The 19,012-nt window shown below is 36.2% G+C and overlaps 1 protein-coding gene across 5 annotated transcripts in view; it reads left to right on the top strand.

Annotated features, from left to right (window-relative positions):
* The window catches only part of LOC126811175 (iron-sulfur clusters transporter ABCB7, mitochondrial), a 267,797-nt gene that overhangs the window by 201,616 nt on the left and 47,169 nt on the right, over nt 1-19,012 (top strand). For all 5 annotated transcript variants that reach the window (XM_050536721.2, XM_050536720.2, XM_050536723.2 and 2 more), the window contains 2 exons: nt 6,591-6,754; nt 10,423-10,552. In XM_050536721.2, the coding sequence (XP_050392678.1) occupies nt 6,591-6,754; nt 10,423-10,552 (294 nt within the window). The remainder of the gene's footprint in view (nt 1-6,590; nt 6,755-10,422; nt 10,553-19,012) is intronic.

The following is a 19,012-nucleotide window of genomic DNA, read 5'->3' as shown; positions in this document are numbered from 1 at the left end:
CTTCAGACATCCACTCACGTTCTAATACTGCTAATTATAAAAATTATTAGTTGAGCTCTTAATCAAAGATCTATCGAAAGTGCGCTGTGTGACAGCTTATATACAACATACAATCTCGTAAAATAACGGGCAACGAGAACTCCCGTAATACCTTGCAAATACGCCTACTCGCGAACGTCACGTTCCTCCGCGAGACTTACGTATATTTATAAATAAATCGAAAGTAGAATAACATCAACATCGAGATCACCGGATAAATTAAGTACATGCATTTAAATTATGGATGGACAAATGAATATATATTAAAAGGAAAATGTGACGAAAGACGAGGGAATGTGGGTGGATACGGATAAATCTTCCGCATAAACGGTAAGCGATGAAATAAAAACCGTCACATAACGAAACGATGTATATCTATAATTTTAATGGAAATTCACATCTTGTACAATTAATGATGTAAATAAACGATGTCAATCAAAACAACGATGTAAGGCAAACAGCCATTTTCCCCCGAACTCTTCACGACCTCTAGCGGACACTAAAGGAACTAAAAGCTATTCAGAGTTACCTCCAATTAACTACTTTGGATAATATAATTACTATGACTATCTTATTTCGAACATATCCCCCTCCTTGATGTGTTTCCCAATAAACATCAACAAAATAACCTACAATAGAAAGTGATCTACAATACACTGGCACTAGAAACTATAACAATGATCTACACTAAAGAGCATTTTGAAACTATTTACGATTTAACTACCAGTATATGAAATAAATGTCTATAATAACTAGCAATGTCTTTTTATCAAACTGTCTCTATTTCCGATAATGTTACGATTTCGATGTCTATTTAACGAGACAATTAACTATTATACGATGTCTACACAACTAGTATACAATGTCTATGCCTCTAAATGACACAATCTGTGAATAGGCCTTTTAAATACCGACTGACCTACTTGAATCTCAACGACTCGAACATGACCGTCACTGCCTGGAAATGTTCTAATGACTCTGCCTAAAGGCCACTTTCCACGAGGGTTAAATTTCAAATAATCGACAGATTCAGGTGCTAACTGTCCACTACATTGTCCAAACAAAAAATAGTTAGGCGTGAGAACTGGATCATCGGGACTATCACTAACATAGCATAATGGGCGCGAATTTAACAAGCCTTCAGTGTGTATAATTGCTGTCAATAACTCCTCATCAGTTATATCTGCATTTCCTAATATCGAATCTATAGCTTTCTTCGATGTCTTGATAAGGGACTCAAACACTCCACCGAAATGTGGAGCTAGTGGTGGATTAAACTTCCAGTCGATACCTCTATTAGCTAAAGAACTACCAATTTTGTCTTGATCTAAGGCAAGAAACAATTCTCGAAGTTCACGGTTGGCACTTACGAAATTAGTACCGTTATCCGACACTACTTGGATAGGCTTGCCTCTGCGACTAACATACCGATCGAAGGCACAAAGAAAACTGTCGGTGTCTAAACTCCATGACATCTCTAGGTGTACAGCGCGTGACGCTAAGCAGGTAAATAAGCATAAATAACGCTTAGTTCGCACTTTACCACGACCTTGTTTTGTCAGGTACGGTCCTCCATAATCGACTCCAACTCTTGCAAACGCTCTTAAAGGTACACCTAAACGCATTTTAGGCAATGGGGCCATAAGTTGTTCTACTGGTTTTCTTAGTCTCTGACGACACTCTGGACATTTGTATTTGATTTCTTTAATCAATTCACGACCACGAAGAATCCAATACTTCTCTTTTAAACTAGCGAGTGTATGGGAAGTTCCACAACTATGATTTCCTAGTTCATGATAATAATTAACTATTAAGCGAGAAATCTCATGTTTCTTTGGTAGAATAACTGGATTACGACAGTCATACGATAAATGTTCAGCTTTCTGAAGTCGACCATCTACACGAAGAACGTTATTCGAGTCGAGGAATGGCTTGAGTTGCACAAGACTAGATTTACTATCAACCATATTTCCCTTTTCTATACACCTGATCTCATCAGCAAACGAGTCACGTTGAGCATATCTATACCAATAGTTTTCCGATTCCATCAGTTCATCTATCTTGAGAATACTATCTCTACGGCGATCATCAACGGATTTACGGAGATTATTAAAGAATCTAAATACCCACGAAGTAACTCTGACTAAATGAATCCATTTCGAATATCTAACTGGGTTAAGTCGACCTAGATCTGACTTCACTGGAAAAGTAACAAATGCGGAAGACGCGTTTTGACGAATTTCCTCCGAAGCGGCATCTGGAACGATTAAATCTGTTTTCGGCCAACTACACTGTCGTTTAAAAGAAAGTCTGGGCCATGCCACCACAACTTACTATTACTTAGAGCTTCAACCGATATGCCTCTGGTAGCTAAATCCGCGCTATTAGTTTTCGTTGACGTAAACTTCCACTGTTCTGGACTTGAATGACTATGAATTTCTCCTATTCTATGAGCGACGAAAGGTTTGTAAATACGAGACTCATTACGAATCCAATAAAGGACATTCTGACTATCGGACCAATACGTAGCATCTGTCGAGGGCACTGATAAAGTTTCACAAACTGTTTGAGTTAGACTGCTCCTGAAAGTTCTAATTTTGGAATTGATAATGTCTTAAGCGGAGCGACACGCGTTTTAGAAGCAACTATAACTACCGAAATACTATTATTGTCATATTCACATCTTAGATAACAAACAGCGGCATAAGCTTTTTCTGCCGCATCTACGAATGTATGAATCGACCGACTATTAATTACTAAACCATATGTGACAAGGCAACGAGGTATTCGAATTAAGTCCAACTGAATAAGCTCACTAAACCATTTGTTCCAATATGATGATAAGTTGTCTGGTAACTCTGTGTCCCACTCTAAACCTTGAATCCACGCAATCTGGATACCTATTTTTGCACGAATAGTAAATGGGGCTAAAAAGTTCAAAGGATCAAATAGAGTAGCTGTTTTGCTTACGACAATTCTCTTGGTTAAAACTGATTCTGTAGGCTGTTTAACTTCATAAGTAAAATGGTCATTTTCCGCGTCCCAAAGAACCCCTAAAGTTTTCATGGTTGGAAGACTTTCATCATCTAACGATAGTTTAGCGACTCTGTCTTGTACAGGAATATCTGACAGTACTTCGGGTTCATTCGATAACCATTTGCGTATTTCAAAACCTGCTTCTTTTAACAATTCTGTAATCTGATGTCTCAGTTCTATGGCTTTTGGTATTGACGAAACACTATCTAGTAAATCATCCACATACATCGAGTTGAGGATTGATTCTGAAGCTAACGGGAAGGCTTCTTGATTTAAAGTGGCATGATGACGAATAACTGCTTGTGACAGAAATGGGGACGAAGTATTTCCGAATACTAAACGTTGATACTCGAATATCTTGACAGGTGCGCTTTCGTCCAAATTTCTCCCAAAAAATCTGTGATACTTTCTGTCATCTTGGTCTATCCGTATTTGTAAGAACATCTCGGTGATATCTGCAGCTATTGCTATCTGGTTGCTACGGAATCTAATTAAGATATCTAAAAGTTCTGATTGTAACTTTGGGCCTGAATGAATACAATCATTCAAAGATTTACCTTCATATCGAGCGGCTGCGTCCATGACTATTCGAACTTTCGTTGTCTCTTTATTTAGGCGAACTACAGCGAAATGAGGAAGATACCAAGAAGTGCTATCTGAAAGCGATTTAACTTCTGCTGTGTAACCTTTAAGCAAATGATCGTTCATTATTCTTTTATACTCTTCTGCGACTAGAGGACGTTTCTTTAAAGATTTCTCTAAGGTTTTTAATCTGGATTCTGCTAACTCGTAATTATCTTCAAGAATAGGATCATTTTTCTTCCATGGAATCTTAACTTGATAACGATTATCAACCAGTTGCATCGATGTATCTGCACGATCGAGAATCTCTTGTTCTACCGGTGTGGCTTGTTTACTACTGACGACTACACCCATCCCACATCTGACGAAGCAATGTATTAGTGTCAACTTCCAGACTGCTCATTATATTAAATGTCCTAGCATAATGTATACTGCCTTGATTACTATATGATTGTGGACCTAATGCTCCTACACAAGTCCAACCGAGTGGCGTAAGACGTGCGATGGGATCGCCAGGACGACCTGCAATTTCTGTAATACAGCGATGAAGTTCTGGAACATTGAGACCGATTAGAATATCTATATGAGAACCTGCGACTTCCGGAAAGTTAATACCACTAAGATGTGGCCAATTCGATGCCTTTTTTGACCAGTCTATTACAGGCATGTTTCCTGTTACGCTATTCACAGTAAATGCACTAAATGTCACACAAAGCGATTTATCATAGCTCATTAAATTAACTTTGACATGAGTTGTATTAAGTTTATTAGTACGCCCACCTAACACTGATACATTAAGTTGCTTGAATTCCCCTTGAAGACCGAGTTCCGACGAAAGTTCGAACTCTTCGTTTCTGCCGTTATCTTGAAGACTGATGATGGCTAATTCTAATTTATCAGCGAACTCTTCTATACTTTTTAAATCGGGACTAACCGGTTTCATTTGACGGATTGTATCTAAATGCATAAGAATACCCCGACGCTCACCTCTGAATTTATCTTCAAGGCGTTTCTTGGCTGCTTCATAACCTACCTCTGATGCTGGAAAACCTTCAATAGTTTTAAGTGCATAGCCTTCTAAACATTGACGAAGTTGTAACATCTTATACGCTGGACTGCAGGTTGTTTTATCTATACACTCAAAAAACGCATCTTTAAAAATCTGATAAAGTTTTTTATCACCCGAGAATTTAGGCACTGTGACTCTCTGTAAATGATGATACATGTCCTTATCAATCTGCTGAGAATTATTAACCATTGATGCGCTATTAACAAATTGTTGACTATTCGATGACGCTCGATCTTTTGGCGAATTCTTATCCTGGGGTACTGGGTCAGGCTCTGGTGAAGAAATATTTTGAATCGGAGTGCTAGCTTCACTGTTATTGACACGACTTGGTCCTGTATCACTTGGTGGCATAATCGGAGTTGTCTCTCTTGAACCAGCAATAATCGGCCTAACCGAACTCGGTACTTTCGACAATACATTTGTGTCTCTTTCAACAACATTGATAACCGAGGGGTCATTCTGAACAGAGTCTAATTCTACATCATATTTATTTTCGTCAATGTCACAGAGAATTAATAAAAGGTCAATAACGTTTTCTTGGGATGACAAAACCTGTCCTAGGGCGCTACGAATACGACGGCTAGATTCAATTTCTGATTCGACTTCTGAACATAATAATGCAGTCAAATTAATTCTGGCCTTTGTTAATTGTGTTTTCAACTTACGTTTCTTCTTCAATAATTCTTCTAATCTATTATCGCTATTATTACTAGTATCTTGACTTGTATTAACTGTCGCTTGGGGTGAGCGCGACTGGTTTCGCGCCATTATATCACGAGTGTCTGTATCTGACATTTTCTATGTTGACGTTCGATGACTATTTTCGATCTTACTTACGATTAACTAACCATGCTCTGCTACCAAAAATATGTTCGATACGATGCCAGAGGAATAACGAAACGATGTATATCTATAATTTTAATGGATCTTCACATCTTGTACAATTAATGATGTAAATAAACGATGTCAATCAAAACAACGATGTAAGGCAAACAGCCATTTGCCCCCGAACTCTTCACGACCTCTAGCGGACACTAAAGGAACTAAAAGCTATTCAGAGTTACCTCCAATTAACTACTTTGGATAATATAATTACTATGACTATCTCATTTCGAACAGTCGTAGCATGGGTCTTCTGTGGAAAGCAGGTCTCCAACAAACCGGTCACTACATCCTATGTATGACCCATTTATTCTTTTCTTACTACATATCTTAACAGAGTGTGATCGTCTAGAATTTGTAATTGTTCATTGACTTTTTAAATGTCCTTTTCACGTTGTGTATTCTCTTCTTCTTAACCAAGTGAGTAGTTAAAACGTTTGTCTTCTCAGTTAGTTAGGATGTTTGTTTTACCAGGAATAACAATGCAACAGTTCGTTTTTACATTTTATATATCATAGCCAGATACATAGATACAAGCATAGTATAGATTATATACTAAAGTCATTCTCTCAAACTTCATCCAGCCAGACTCGCCAGGCGAGTCTGCTGATAGAAACTGCTACATCATATGGTCTAGGAACTCAGATGGTAATCTCTCCGGAATCTAATGAAAATCTGACTTAAAAGTTTGCCATGATTTCTTTTAAAGGACCTTTGGACATCACGCACAGACTAGGCTATTCATGACCCTGAACCTGTGCAATTACTGATATGATTGGTTACTTAAGTCAAATGATGCAATTAGTAAATTTCCAATTATGTGTATAATACATGATATTCTCATTCTCACAGAACTAGCTAATGTTTACCAAATTATAACCCTTTTTTATATAAAAATATGTCATTCATTCAACTGGCGGACAGCAATCGCCAAAAAAATACTATTAACTTTTTTAATAAATGTGTTTTATATATTATGCAGAATAAGTGGAATGCACCCCTGCTTAAAGTAACATCAGCTGAATCTGATATCAAGTTTAATGACGTACATTTTGGATATGTCAAAGGTCAGAAGATATTAGATGGTTTAACATTTACTGTTCCCTCCGGGAAAAAAGTAGCTATTGTTGGTGGCAGTGGTTCAGGGTAAGACATTTTCATAAAAAATAAAAAGTATTGTTTGAGGTATAAATTTATGTCAGGACTGAAAAACAGTAAGTTGCCATTTAAAGGGAATTGTATCATTGTAAGTGGTAACCGGGTACTGTTTTTTATACACTCACATTCTAGTGTGGACGTATGTTTTTGTCTCTCCTGCCCGTCTAAGGCGTCCGTTGATCCACACTTTGTTTGTGGCTACTCTAGATCTACAGGTGATAATTTTTATCAGATTTTGACGAAACTTGAAATATAGGTTTATATCCTAAAGATCTTGTTACTTTCAATATTGGTAGGGGTGGGCAAATGACGTCAACATATATTGATATGCCACGTGATAGGTGTTTTCTAAGGCCATTTTGGCTGCTGAATCTGAATTCTATGAGATTTTTGGTGAATGACGTCATTTTAGGTTGGTTCAGAGGCCATTTCCAAAATGGCCATCAAAAATTGAAACCAGTCGTCTAATATGTTCAAATGTATGATTTTATAGGTCAGGGATACCGAATAAGACAAACTTAGATACAGAGGAATGATGATTATACAACAATAGTGCTTTTTGACGTTTGTTTTCTGAAAAAAATATGCATTTTTGATCAGATAATTGTCCATAATTTGTTCATATGATCTGTGATGTTGGGTTATTCTATAACAAATTTCTTTATACTGAATTGGAATCTTCTTAGACCATAAATATTTCAATGAAAGTCAAGGCATGGTGATGGTGGTCAGCTTATATTAAGAAGTTGACTATATAGAGTTTAAAACTGGATGTGGAGGTCAAAACTATTCACAATGTGGCTCTAGTCTGGTGAGGTGGATCGCTCCCAAAGGAGTGATCTGAACTCCTCCAGGGAGGTGGCTGACACTACTCTTGCTGGGAGCTAGTTCCAGTCTGGGGAAGAATAAGTTGTTGTAGGTGTCATCTTTTATTTTCTCCTGGTAGAATCTGTGTTGGCCTCGAGTGAGGTATATCGACTAAGTCGTGCTGAATTTTATAAAATAGTATCCTCTTCTTGTTCTTTGGAGCAATACGAATGACTGTACATTTGTATGGCTTGAAGGACATCTGTCAGGTATTTGCCCATGTCTTTAATGCAGTGAGATCTTTCTGGAGAAGGTCTGAGTCTGTCTAGTTTCCCACTACCAGAGACTGTCATCAGCAAAAAGCTTGGACTGGAACAATTATGGATTCTGGAATGTCGTTGATGAAGGCTATGGACCAATACAAACACAGTGCCCTGTGGAACTCCTGGGGTGACCTGCGATGTGTCAGATGTTGCTCCACCGAGTACGACTTGTTGGTGTCTGTTGCTGAGGAAGGATCTGGTCCACTTCAGTGAGTTGCCTCTTACTCCGTAATGTTCAAGCTTATGAAGGAACCTTTCATAGGGCACTTTGTCAAATGCGTTGGCAAAGTCAAGGAGTATGACATACACTTGTTTTCCCTTGGCTACGGATGAGGCTATTTCCTGTATAGTAGAGATCAGTTGTGTCTCACAGGAGCAATGCTTTCTGAAACCATGCTGACAATCACAGTAGAAGTGCTGTATTATGTTGCAATGCAATATATGCTCCAGTATCTTGCAAGTGATGTGGGTAAGTGACACTGACCTGTAGTTGGCTGGTTGATGTCTGTCGCCCTTCTTGAATTTTGGCACTACCAAAGCTTCCTTCCAATCCTTGGGGACTATGAGTCGAGTGACACCTGAAAGAGTTGTGTAAGGGAAGGTGCTAATTCGGTGGTTATGGCTTTGAGAATGAAGGAGGGGCTGTGCCTGGTCCAGTTGCATAATAGGGCTTCAGATTCATCAGAAGTTTCAAGTGTGTGTACACCTTTCCAATCAAGTTTGATGGATGCCATGGTGGGAACACTGCTTGATCCTATGTCTGGGATGGTTGTTTTATTCTCTGCAGTGAAAGCAAATTCAAACTGTGAATTCAGTATGTTGGCTCTTGACCGGGTGTCACTCTGTATGAATCCATCCTTGTTTTTGAGTGGCGCTACTCCAGTGACTTCTTGGCCTTTATTCTTGATGTAAGTCCAGAATTTCTTGGGAGTCTTCCTAAGTCATTTTATATGCTAGATTCTAGATAAACTAAGCCTCAACTACCTTATGTATATCCTTCTCCCGTGGCCCTCTACTACAGAAACTATATTTCATAGAGGTGACCAACAACCCTTCTATTTAATCTGAATACAATCCACCACTCATCATTATCACCGATTTCACGATCCAAAAGAATTGGACCACCAAGCTACGTAATTACTCTTTTTAACTCTATACTCCGCTATTCATGCAACCTTGAGTCCGATCGTAGCAAACTCCTTACGTATTCTAGTCTTTTATTCCTCCTCTGCACGTTTGAAGACTAGGAGGTTCCGGATGACCGAGACTATACGTATTCACTTTTCATCAACTTATCCCATCAATACAGTAGAAGATGAAACAACCACCGCCTCAGCCATCCTTGAGACCATTATCTACTATTCACTTTAAATCGTTCAATAATTATCATCAATCTTTAAACATTCTTAATAATGAAGCCAATGAAACGGTCTGTTACGGTGAGCTAGGCATGTTTTTCACGGAACTGTGGGTAATCCACTAGTAACATCAATGCTGAATGGTTAATCAAATGTCTGACGTCATAGGGTCATAAGTTAGTCTTTTGACCCCTGATGTGACCTATCGCTATAACTTGTCAGATCTTCATGTAGTGTAGGCCATCGAAAGTATAAAAAAACGAAACAAAATATAGATCTGTATTTTAATCAGATTGTCTACAAGTCTGTCGTGTATTCTGTTGATTTTATTCTTTAATTTTATTTTACTACTTGGCCCCGCCGGTATCATCTTTTGATCCAGTCTCCACGCAGATGTACATAAATAAATTTAAAAATCCTGTGATGTCACCACCATTATTGTATATAAGGCGTCACAGGATCATTATAATTTAATCTTGATAAAGGGTATTGCACCCGAAACGTCGACCCATTAAACGATCTTCTACTTCTACAAGTCTGTTGTGTATTCTGTTGAGCGGGGATTCTTTAATTTTAATATAAATTGATACACAGTGTTTAAGGTCATGAGACAAACAATCAAATCACTTGATGTTTAACGATTTACAATAATTACTGCCAGATTTATGGCCCTTGATCACTTTGGAAAATCTTGTGGTTGCTCTAAAGGCTAAAGTTAATACTCAAGAGACTTTAAAACTTATAAAAAGTGTTTAATGTCATGAGATGAAGAAGCCTATTGATTTTCAACAATTTCCGAATCTTGTGGACGCACTAGAGGCTAAAGTTAATATAAATTTATACACAGTGTTTAAGGTCATGAGACAAACAATCGATACAAATTCTAATGAATTCAGTGTTGTAAATGTTTTCATTACCTACAAAAGAAAAAGTATGCAACAACCATTGGGGACTGCCCAGGCGACTTAGCTGTTGTAGGCATATTTTTCGTTGCCTGGCAACTTATCTTTCAATTTATTGGGGGACATCAGCCTCTCACTTTTGGCTTGTTTTAAATAATTTTGTTATACAAATATATTCTATAAGGTATGTCTGCATCTAAAACACATCAAAGCAGTTCATAATATTGAAGATATCACTAGGATAATATAATATTTTTATTTTGAAGAAAATCTACCATAGTGAGATTATTATATAGATTTTATGATCCTGATCAGGGAAGTATATCGTTGAATAATCAAGATATATTGAACGTTGATATCAACAGTTTGAGAAAATCTATTGGTGTTGTACCTCAGGTAAATTCTTCCATAATTACTTTTATTTTCATACACCCACATTTTCATGTGGACGTATATTGTTGTCACCCCAGTCCGTTGATAATTTGGACCATAACTTCATTGATTATAGCCCCTGATTGTACGAAAAATCAAGTTTTTAATGATGATTTAGTTCAAATTTTGTGAATATTGAACCAAAACTGACGAACAAAATGGCCGCCCCTCGTACACAATTAGTGTAAATATATGGTATATCAAGGTTGTGGACCCTCTAGAGAACATGATTTTGGTCCGATTTTGATGACACTTAAAATACATGTTTATAACCCAAAGATCTTGATTCCTTTTGATATTCACGTATATGGGATCGTAACTACCTGAATTATGGCCCTTGAAATGTATGTTTATAACCCAAAGATCTTGGTTTCTTTCGATATTCGCGCATATCGAATTGTAACTTCATGAATTATTGCCCCGGATTGTACGAAAATCGCGTTTTTAGCTTGTGGTTCCTCTATAGGTCACAATTATTATTCGATTTAAAAAAACGTTTAAATATATCACCGTTACACCGTAATTATGGTTGAGTTCGAATTTCATCTGGTATATCAAAGTTGTGGACCCTCTAGAGGTCACAATTTTGATCCGATTTTGATGAAACGTGTGAATATATCACCATTACACACTAGAAAAAGGTTCCTTTTGTTAAACGCGGATATCTGAACTTAACTTCCTGGATTTTGGCCCCTGATTGTTTGAACCAGCAGCTGCCAGGCCATAATTCAGGAAATTACAATTCGAAATACGCACATATCAATAGGAACCGAGATCTTTGTGTTATAAACTTACATTTCAAGTTTCAACAAAATCGGATAAAAATGGTGACCTCTATAGGGTCCACAACCTTGATATACCACATTTTTACGCTATTTGAGAACGAGGGGCGGCCATTTTATCTGTCAGTTTTGGGCCGATTTTCACGAAATTTGAACTCAGCCGTCCTTAGGGTGTAGCGGTGATATAATAATACGTTTTTTTAAATCGGATAAACATTATGACCTCTATAGGGTCCACAAGCTAAAAACGCAATTTTTCGTACAATCAGGGGCCATAATTCAGGAAGTTACGGTCCGATATGCGCGAATATCGAAAGCAACCAAGATCTTTTGGTTATAAACTTAAATTTCAAGTTTCAACAAAATCGGATAAAAATTGTGACCTCTATAGGGTCCACAACCTTTATATACCACATTTTTACGCTATTTGAGAATGAGGGGCGTCCATTTTATCTATCAGTTTTGGGCTGATTTTCACGAAATTCGAACTCAGCCGTCCTTAGGGTGTAACGGTGATATAATAATACGTTTTTTATACGCCCACATTGAAATGTGGACGTATATTGTCGTCGCCCCCGTCCGTCCGTCCGTCCGGTGTCCACAATTGCTTGTTTAAGGTCATGAGACGAAGAAGTCTATTGATTTTCAGCGATTTCCGATAATTACTGCCAGAGTTATGGCCCTTGATCACTTCAAAAAATCTTGTGGACGCTCTAGAGGCCAAAGTTAATATCCGATTGACTTTAAATTTATACACAGTGTTTAAGGTCATGAGACGAAGAATCCTATTGATTTTCAGCAATTTACGATAATTACTGCCAGAGTTCTGGCCCTTTATCACTTTGAAAAATCTTGTGGACGCTCTAGAGTCTAAAGTTAATATCCGATTGACTTTAAATTTTATACACAGTGTTTAAGGTCATGAGACGAAGAAGTCTATTCATTTTCAGTGATTTTCGATAATTACTGCCAGAGTTATGGCCCTTGATCACTTCAAAAAACCTTGTGGATGCTCTAAAGGCTCAAGTTAATATCTGATTGACTTTATACACAGTGTTTGAGGTCTCGAGGCGAAGAACCCTATTGATTTTCAAAGATTTCTGATAATTACTGCCAAAGTTATGGCCCTTGATCACTTTGAAAAATCTTGTGGACGCTCTAGAGGCCAAAGTTAATATCCGATTGACTTCAGATTGATACACAGAGTTTAAGATCTTGAGACGAACAAGTATATTGATTTTCAATGAATTTTTATGACTTGGAACAGCTAAATCCATGATACAGTATTAAAAGTTTTCTATACAAAACGTTAGCATGGGGAAGAACTTTATAAAAACCAAATAAATTCTAATGGTTTTCTGAGTTGTTGCTCTTAATCAGATTTTAGTGTATTATAAATGTTTCATTACCGAAAAAAGTAAAAATATGTTTTGTTGCCTGGCAACCTATCTTTTAAATCGGATAAACATTATGACCGCTATAGGGGTCCACAAGCTAAAAACGCAATTTTTCGTACAATCAGGGCCCATAATTCAGGAAGTTACGTTCCGATATGCGCGAATATCGAAAGGAACCCAGATCTTTGGGTTATAAGCATACATTTCAAGTTTAAACCAAATCGGATAAAAATTGTGACCTCTACAGTGTTCACAAGCTAAAAACATGATTTTTCGTACAATCAGGGGCCATAATCCATGAAGTTACAGTCTGATACATGCCAATATCAAAAGGAACCGAGATCTTAGGGTGATAAACCTATATTTCAAATTTCGTTGAAATCGTATAAAAATTGTGACCTGTAGACTGTTCACAAACAATTGTGGACGGACGGACAGGGGCGACGACAATATACGTCCACGTGAAAATGTGGGCGTATAAAAAGTGATTTTTCGTACAATCAGGGGCCATAATCCATGAAGTTACAGTCCGATACATGATAAACCTATGTTTCAAGTTTCATTGAAATCGGATAAAAATTGTGACCTGTAGACTGTTCACAAACAACAGACAGGGGCGACGACAATATACGTCCACATGAAGAGGTATAAAGAGGTCACAATTTTTTCCGATTTTAAAAACTGTTTAAATACATTACCATTCCACCATAATGAAGGTTGATTTTGATTTCGGGAAAATTGAAATGAAACTGCCATAACTTTCTGGATTATTGCCCCTAATTGTACAAAAAATCGCGTTTGTTTTAGCCTGTTCTCTATCCATCTCTTGCAAAATGTGGGTGTATCCTGCCTGGCAGCCGCTGGTTTAAATATGTAAAACGAAAAAGCCTATCAAATTTCAGCAATTTCTGTTTATAGCTTCTAGAGGTATGGTCCTTGTTTCACTAAAGTTTTCATCTGATCTGTATAAAATTAACATGTATTCTTTACCATAGCAATAACTTCTAGAGTTATTGCCCTTGTTTCACTTTTGAAGAAACCTGGGGACTATTCAAATGTGTCTGTCCGTCCGTCCGACTTTTTGGGACACAATAACTCTCCTAATAGAGCTAGAATGTTCAAATTTGGTGTAAGTGTGTAACCGGGTCTAATTCAAGCAAAAGACGAGGCTGTTTAAATCTTTATTAAAAACCCTGTAAAAATATACATACATAGAATTAACATCACCAACATTTAATTTATAATACATATAATACACTTTAAAACACATCAAACATTACACTGTATTAAAATATATATACTATATATATTTAATTCTATACTCATATCTTTACAGTAATAATTTCTATAATATCTCTAATTATTAGATAATACCTATATAAAAAAACATACCCTAGAAGGGGTTTTAAAGATTTTTGTGTTGAAACAACACAACCATGTAACACTCTAGCAGCTAGAAGGTATCCTATATAAACAAATGATTCTATTATTATTCTATGCTAAAACTAAACTTAAACTAAACCTAATTACTAAATGTTAATACTTATCGCTTAAGAGCTGTTGAATATGTATAAAATGTATTTTACTGTGGATGTAAAGAATTATATATGAAATAACTAATTTACACATCTTACATTCACCACATCCCCAGACAATACCAATGATATTCAAATACACATACCTTAATTCGATCAATGAAGACTTGACCAAAAGAATCTTCAGTAACTGGAACAACTTATAAAACTTTGAGCGCAAATACAAATTTAAGATTTAGAAGATAATCTTATACATCTGACACATTCAAAATCCTAAGTTAAACTGATTTCAATTGTTACCCCTGTAACCCAGGAAGTTGGGTTTGTTAGGAAAAGTATCCAAGGAGATGATGAGGTGATAGTCACTGATGTTGTTACAAAGACCTGTCCAGAAGCTGAACATCCAGTGACTACGAATATAAGGGTTCAAAGATCAGATGAAAGTGAAAGTTTGTTATTGTTTATTAACACTGAGAAGTAGTAAAGGTGAGATTTGTACGTTTAGGGCATAGATATCTCCCGGTTTGGTAAATTTCTATGAATATCGGTAAAATTCTAATTATCGCAACAAATCTAATACGAAGAGGCTAAAATCTGTAGGTACGGTGTGTTAATTAACCGTGCGATTTCTTGTTCGACAGTGTTTTATGCAGATCGGTCTTTGTTAAGTGTAGGTCTTTATACATGGATTTATACGTCCTGTAGTTACATTTGTTCGTTCTTATACGTATTTCATTTCTTGGTGAATACTACATGTTTTATACTTCGTACCATAGTCGGGCTGCAATTATTTATATATTTGTCTTTTTTGTGGGTTTAATTTGTTTAAATATTATCGTGCGTACCACTGAAGTATAAATGCACGTTATTTACCGATAACCGGACCAGCCTCCATTGATATCAGACTAACGAATCTGTTTCGAAAAGCAAGTTTATATAAAATCGAGCAATTGTTGAAAAAGTATTGGTTTCGTCATGTCTATATTTACTACACGTGGGCGTTTTAATGCATAAATGTAATTTTTCTTACCTGGGGTGTAAAAAGGACTATCCAAGAAAAATTTAATTTCCACATATATAACAAATGATAATTCACATATCAAATAAGTTAACACTAATGCAAATAGGGACATGCACCGGCGGTGATATTGTCCATTGACCTTTGACTTAATATGGAAATAGAGGCTTTACAAGAACAGCTAAATTTAAACACTTGTTAATATTTCTATTGTTTACGATTGTATGAAATAGCTTTATTATTTTTCTCCCGGTACTAATAAACTACGGGTCGAGTGGATCCAATTTTTATTATGTGATTTATCAATGTGATTACAGATCGAGAGTCGGGCTGCAATTATTTGTATATTTGTCTTTTTTGTGGGTTTAATTTGTTTATATATTTTCATGCGTACCACTGAAGTATAAATGCGTGTGTCTTAAAATCAGTCGCATGCAATATCGTTATTACCGATATCCCGCTAAACCTTCATTTGATTATCCGATATATTAATGATAACCTGTAAGTTTCGTCACCGTTATATTTTATAAATGTATTTCTTAGCTGGGTCGTAAATAGGGCTATCCAAGGAAACAGAATTCCATCACTATATAACAATAGATAAATCACATACCAAATAACACTAATCATGTCTAATAATAGGAACTCACGTCCGCCTCCAACACGTGGAGCTGATCGTCGAACATCTTCTGGTATGCTCTGATTCCATCACACTTTGTGTAACAAGCTTGTCTTTGCATACACAATTCCGACCTATGACGATCGCGACCTATGGAAATATGGGTTTTACGAGAAGAGCTAAATTTAAACACATCACTTAATATTCCCATCGTTTGTGATTGGATAAAGCACAGGTACAGTGGATTCAGTCTCATCCTTATTATAGAATTTATACTATCCGGAGAGCACGCTTTTCACACGAAATATTGCCCTTTGATCTCAGACCCCCTTTGATCTCAGACCGAAAGGCAACACTGTTAATGTTATATTATAATCAGAGAAATGTTCAAACACACAAGTAAAATAGACAAGACAAAAGTACAAGCAATACCATTATTTATTATTACATTATTGATATATGCATATGCCTTCATATATTATACGTTTTAATTAAATTGTGACGTATAAATTATCTGCTGTATTTATTTTTTCTTTAATTGACAGTTGATATGGGCCGAAGCATTCGCTTCGATGCGTATTAGCTCTGCTCCAATAATGACATTTTGTGTAATATTAGGGCGATTCAAAAGAAACATGGTCAACAAGTGGAATTTAAGAGTGAGCTAGAAGGAAATATTCAAAATGGCCATCAATTCTTTTCGAAGAGAATCAATTATTTTGATAGTTAAACCGTGGCTTCATACGGCTTGTAAAATATACAAACATGACTAATCGGATATTATTATTTCAAATTGTACTACCACCATTGATGGGAAATGCAAGAATGAATCAAATAGTGACGATTATCGAGTGAGAATAAGGTGGTCCACCATTTGCTACATTTACCAGCGCCAAAATTCTCTAAGGTGATCGATGAGTACGAGTATAATTGTAAGCATATCTTACAAATAATACCAAAACTGAGTATAATTGTAAGCATATCTTACATATAATATCAAAATTTATATCCTATCTGGGATTTCGATTCCGATACATTCACGGTACTTGAAAACAACAAGAGGGATTATAAGATTTAAATACAATGAAATACTAACTATTACATTATTATCATGTGGTACTTAATTGTTAGAGGACTAAGTTATTTTTCTACAGTATATTTCAAAACAAAAAAATTGTCGTATTGGAAATACATGTATGTGAAAATTTGATGCCTTTGGTTGTTGTTCTTCTTCTTCTTGAATTTGTTAAATTATTAAACGTATTTCCAAGTCACATAAAATATATTACAACACACAAACTGCCATCAGAGCAGGAAGTACGCTTCGCTGAACACCAACTTGGATCACCGTTGACCTAGATGTTATATAACAACTGTTAATTGGGGTAATAAATTAATCATTGCCCCAGCTCAACAATTTTAGTGAATGTGTTTTATCTTAGTTAAGATTTCGAGAAACAGTGCCCAGGTACACTTAATTTATCAGAACACAACAATAATTTTCTTGAGTGAACCTTGGTTTATTAAAATTCAAAATATGATCTTGTAAATTAATATAGATGTGTTGTGTATCCAATCTCAAAACCGTCATTTGTCAAACGAACAATTAATTACATCAAAGGTGTATAAGAAATTATTGTTGTTCTGAAATAGTTTTCTTTATCAAATTTAATAATTAAGCTGTTAAAACGTCAAATTCTGGACATAATGTGTGCTATGCACGGTTCTAAAAGTTGAAGACTTTTATGACATGGGACTCAATTTAGCATAATATATGGCCGGAAATATTGTAAATGAAGCTATTTAACCCTTTCAATGCTAGACGTAAATCCACTGCCTGTGCTAGACCCTTTTTTGAGGAAAAAAGGGGGGTTGGAACCAGTGATGGGATTTCAAAAAAATTATTGTCGGACATTTTTTCCCGAAAATAAAGGGGCATAACTCTTATCGTAATTTAAGCAGACGTTTTCAAAACACAATAAAGAATCACGTGTCAACAAAATATATTCAAATTCATATGTAAAAAAAAATAGGTGCACCTCGTTATATTTCATGTTTAAAACCCGTACGGTATTCAAATTTATGTCAATAATATTCCTACAAAATTACATGACATCAATACTATAGAATGGCAGCGTGCCGACTGCTGCTGATCTGTTTCGAACTCCCCCAAAATTACCGTATTTTTCGGGTCATACGTCGGTACATTTTTCAGCAAAGTCCGACATTCGTCTGATACTCCGTTTCGATTTATATACGGAAGGTAAAAAAATGACATCCCGAAATTTATTTGGCCGTAAACCGTAGTTAACGACGCTCTAATACAACGAGCGTGCGACACCAACTGCTAAATAATTGCATTCGACTGTAGCAGGCGCTATCGTCTAAAACAATTAACTACTTACGTCATTCCAATCGAAATATTCGTCAACATTTCTTTGCATGTTTATTTATTTATTTATTTATTTAAAGACATAAACCCCATTCAAAATATGATCATAAATCCGACAATATGCCATCAAAATAGAATCTTTTCCCGGACATCAGTCGTATTGGATTCGGCTTGTATACACTTCTTAATTTCACGTGTCTCGCGAGATTTGTACTTTCATTTTAATTACTGAACTATAGCGCCATATGCGTGTGTGTGAAATATCTTTATTTAACTTCGGCTTCCACCGAAAATATATCACAGACAAGTTATCGGATACAATGTATGTTGATTTGAGGTGTTATATACTATCAGGATATGTGACATATATGACTAATTTCTACGTGTTATTGTCCGACACAAAGGAGATTAAAACGTGAGACAATGGACACGGGTTAATCAGATTAAGTTTATAATCACTCTTATTGGATTGATATATCGTCCGACAAAGGAGAAGCAATGACATCTGTTCAGGATTAATTTGATGAATTGTCCGACAAAGGATTAAGTCAGCCAATCAAGGCAGAATAGTAGTTAATCAAGGTAGGTGTGTAGATGACATAACACGATAAATAGTCGATCACTTAATTACCTAATCAATCCAGCCTATTATCAACGATAATCGGGTTGCACGGTAGTTAT

This window comes from Patella vulgata, chromosome 2 (genome assembly GCF_932274485.2).
Source record: "Patella vulgata chromosome 2, xgPatVulg1.2, whole genome shotgun sequence".
NCBI lineage: Eukaryota > Metazoa > Mollusca > Gastropoda > Patellidae > Patella > Patella vulgata.
The sequence above is the reverse complement of the archived record's forward strand: the minus strand, read 5'-3'. Positions and strand labels throughout refer to the sequence as shown.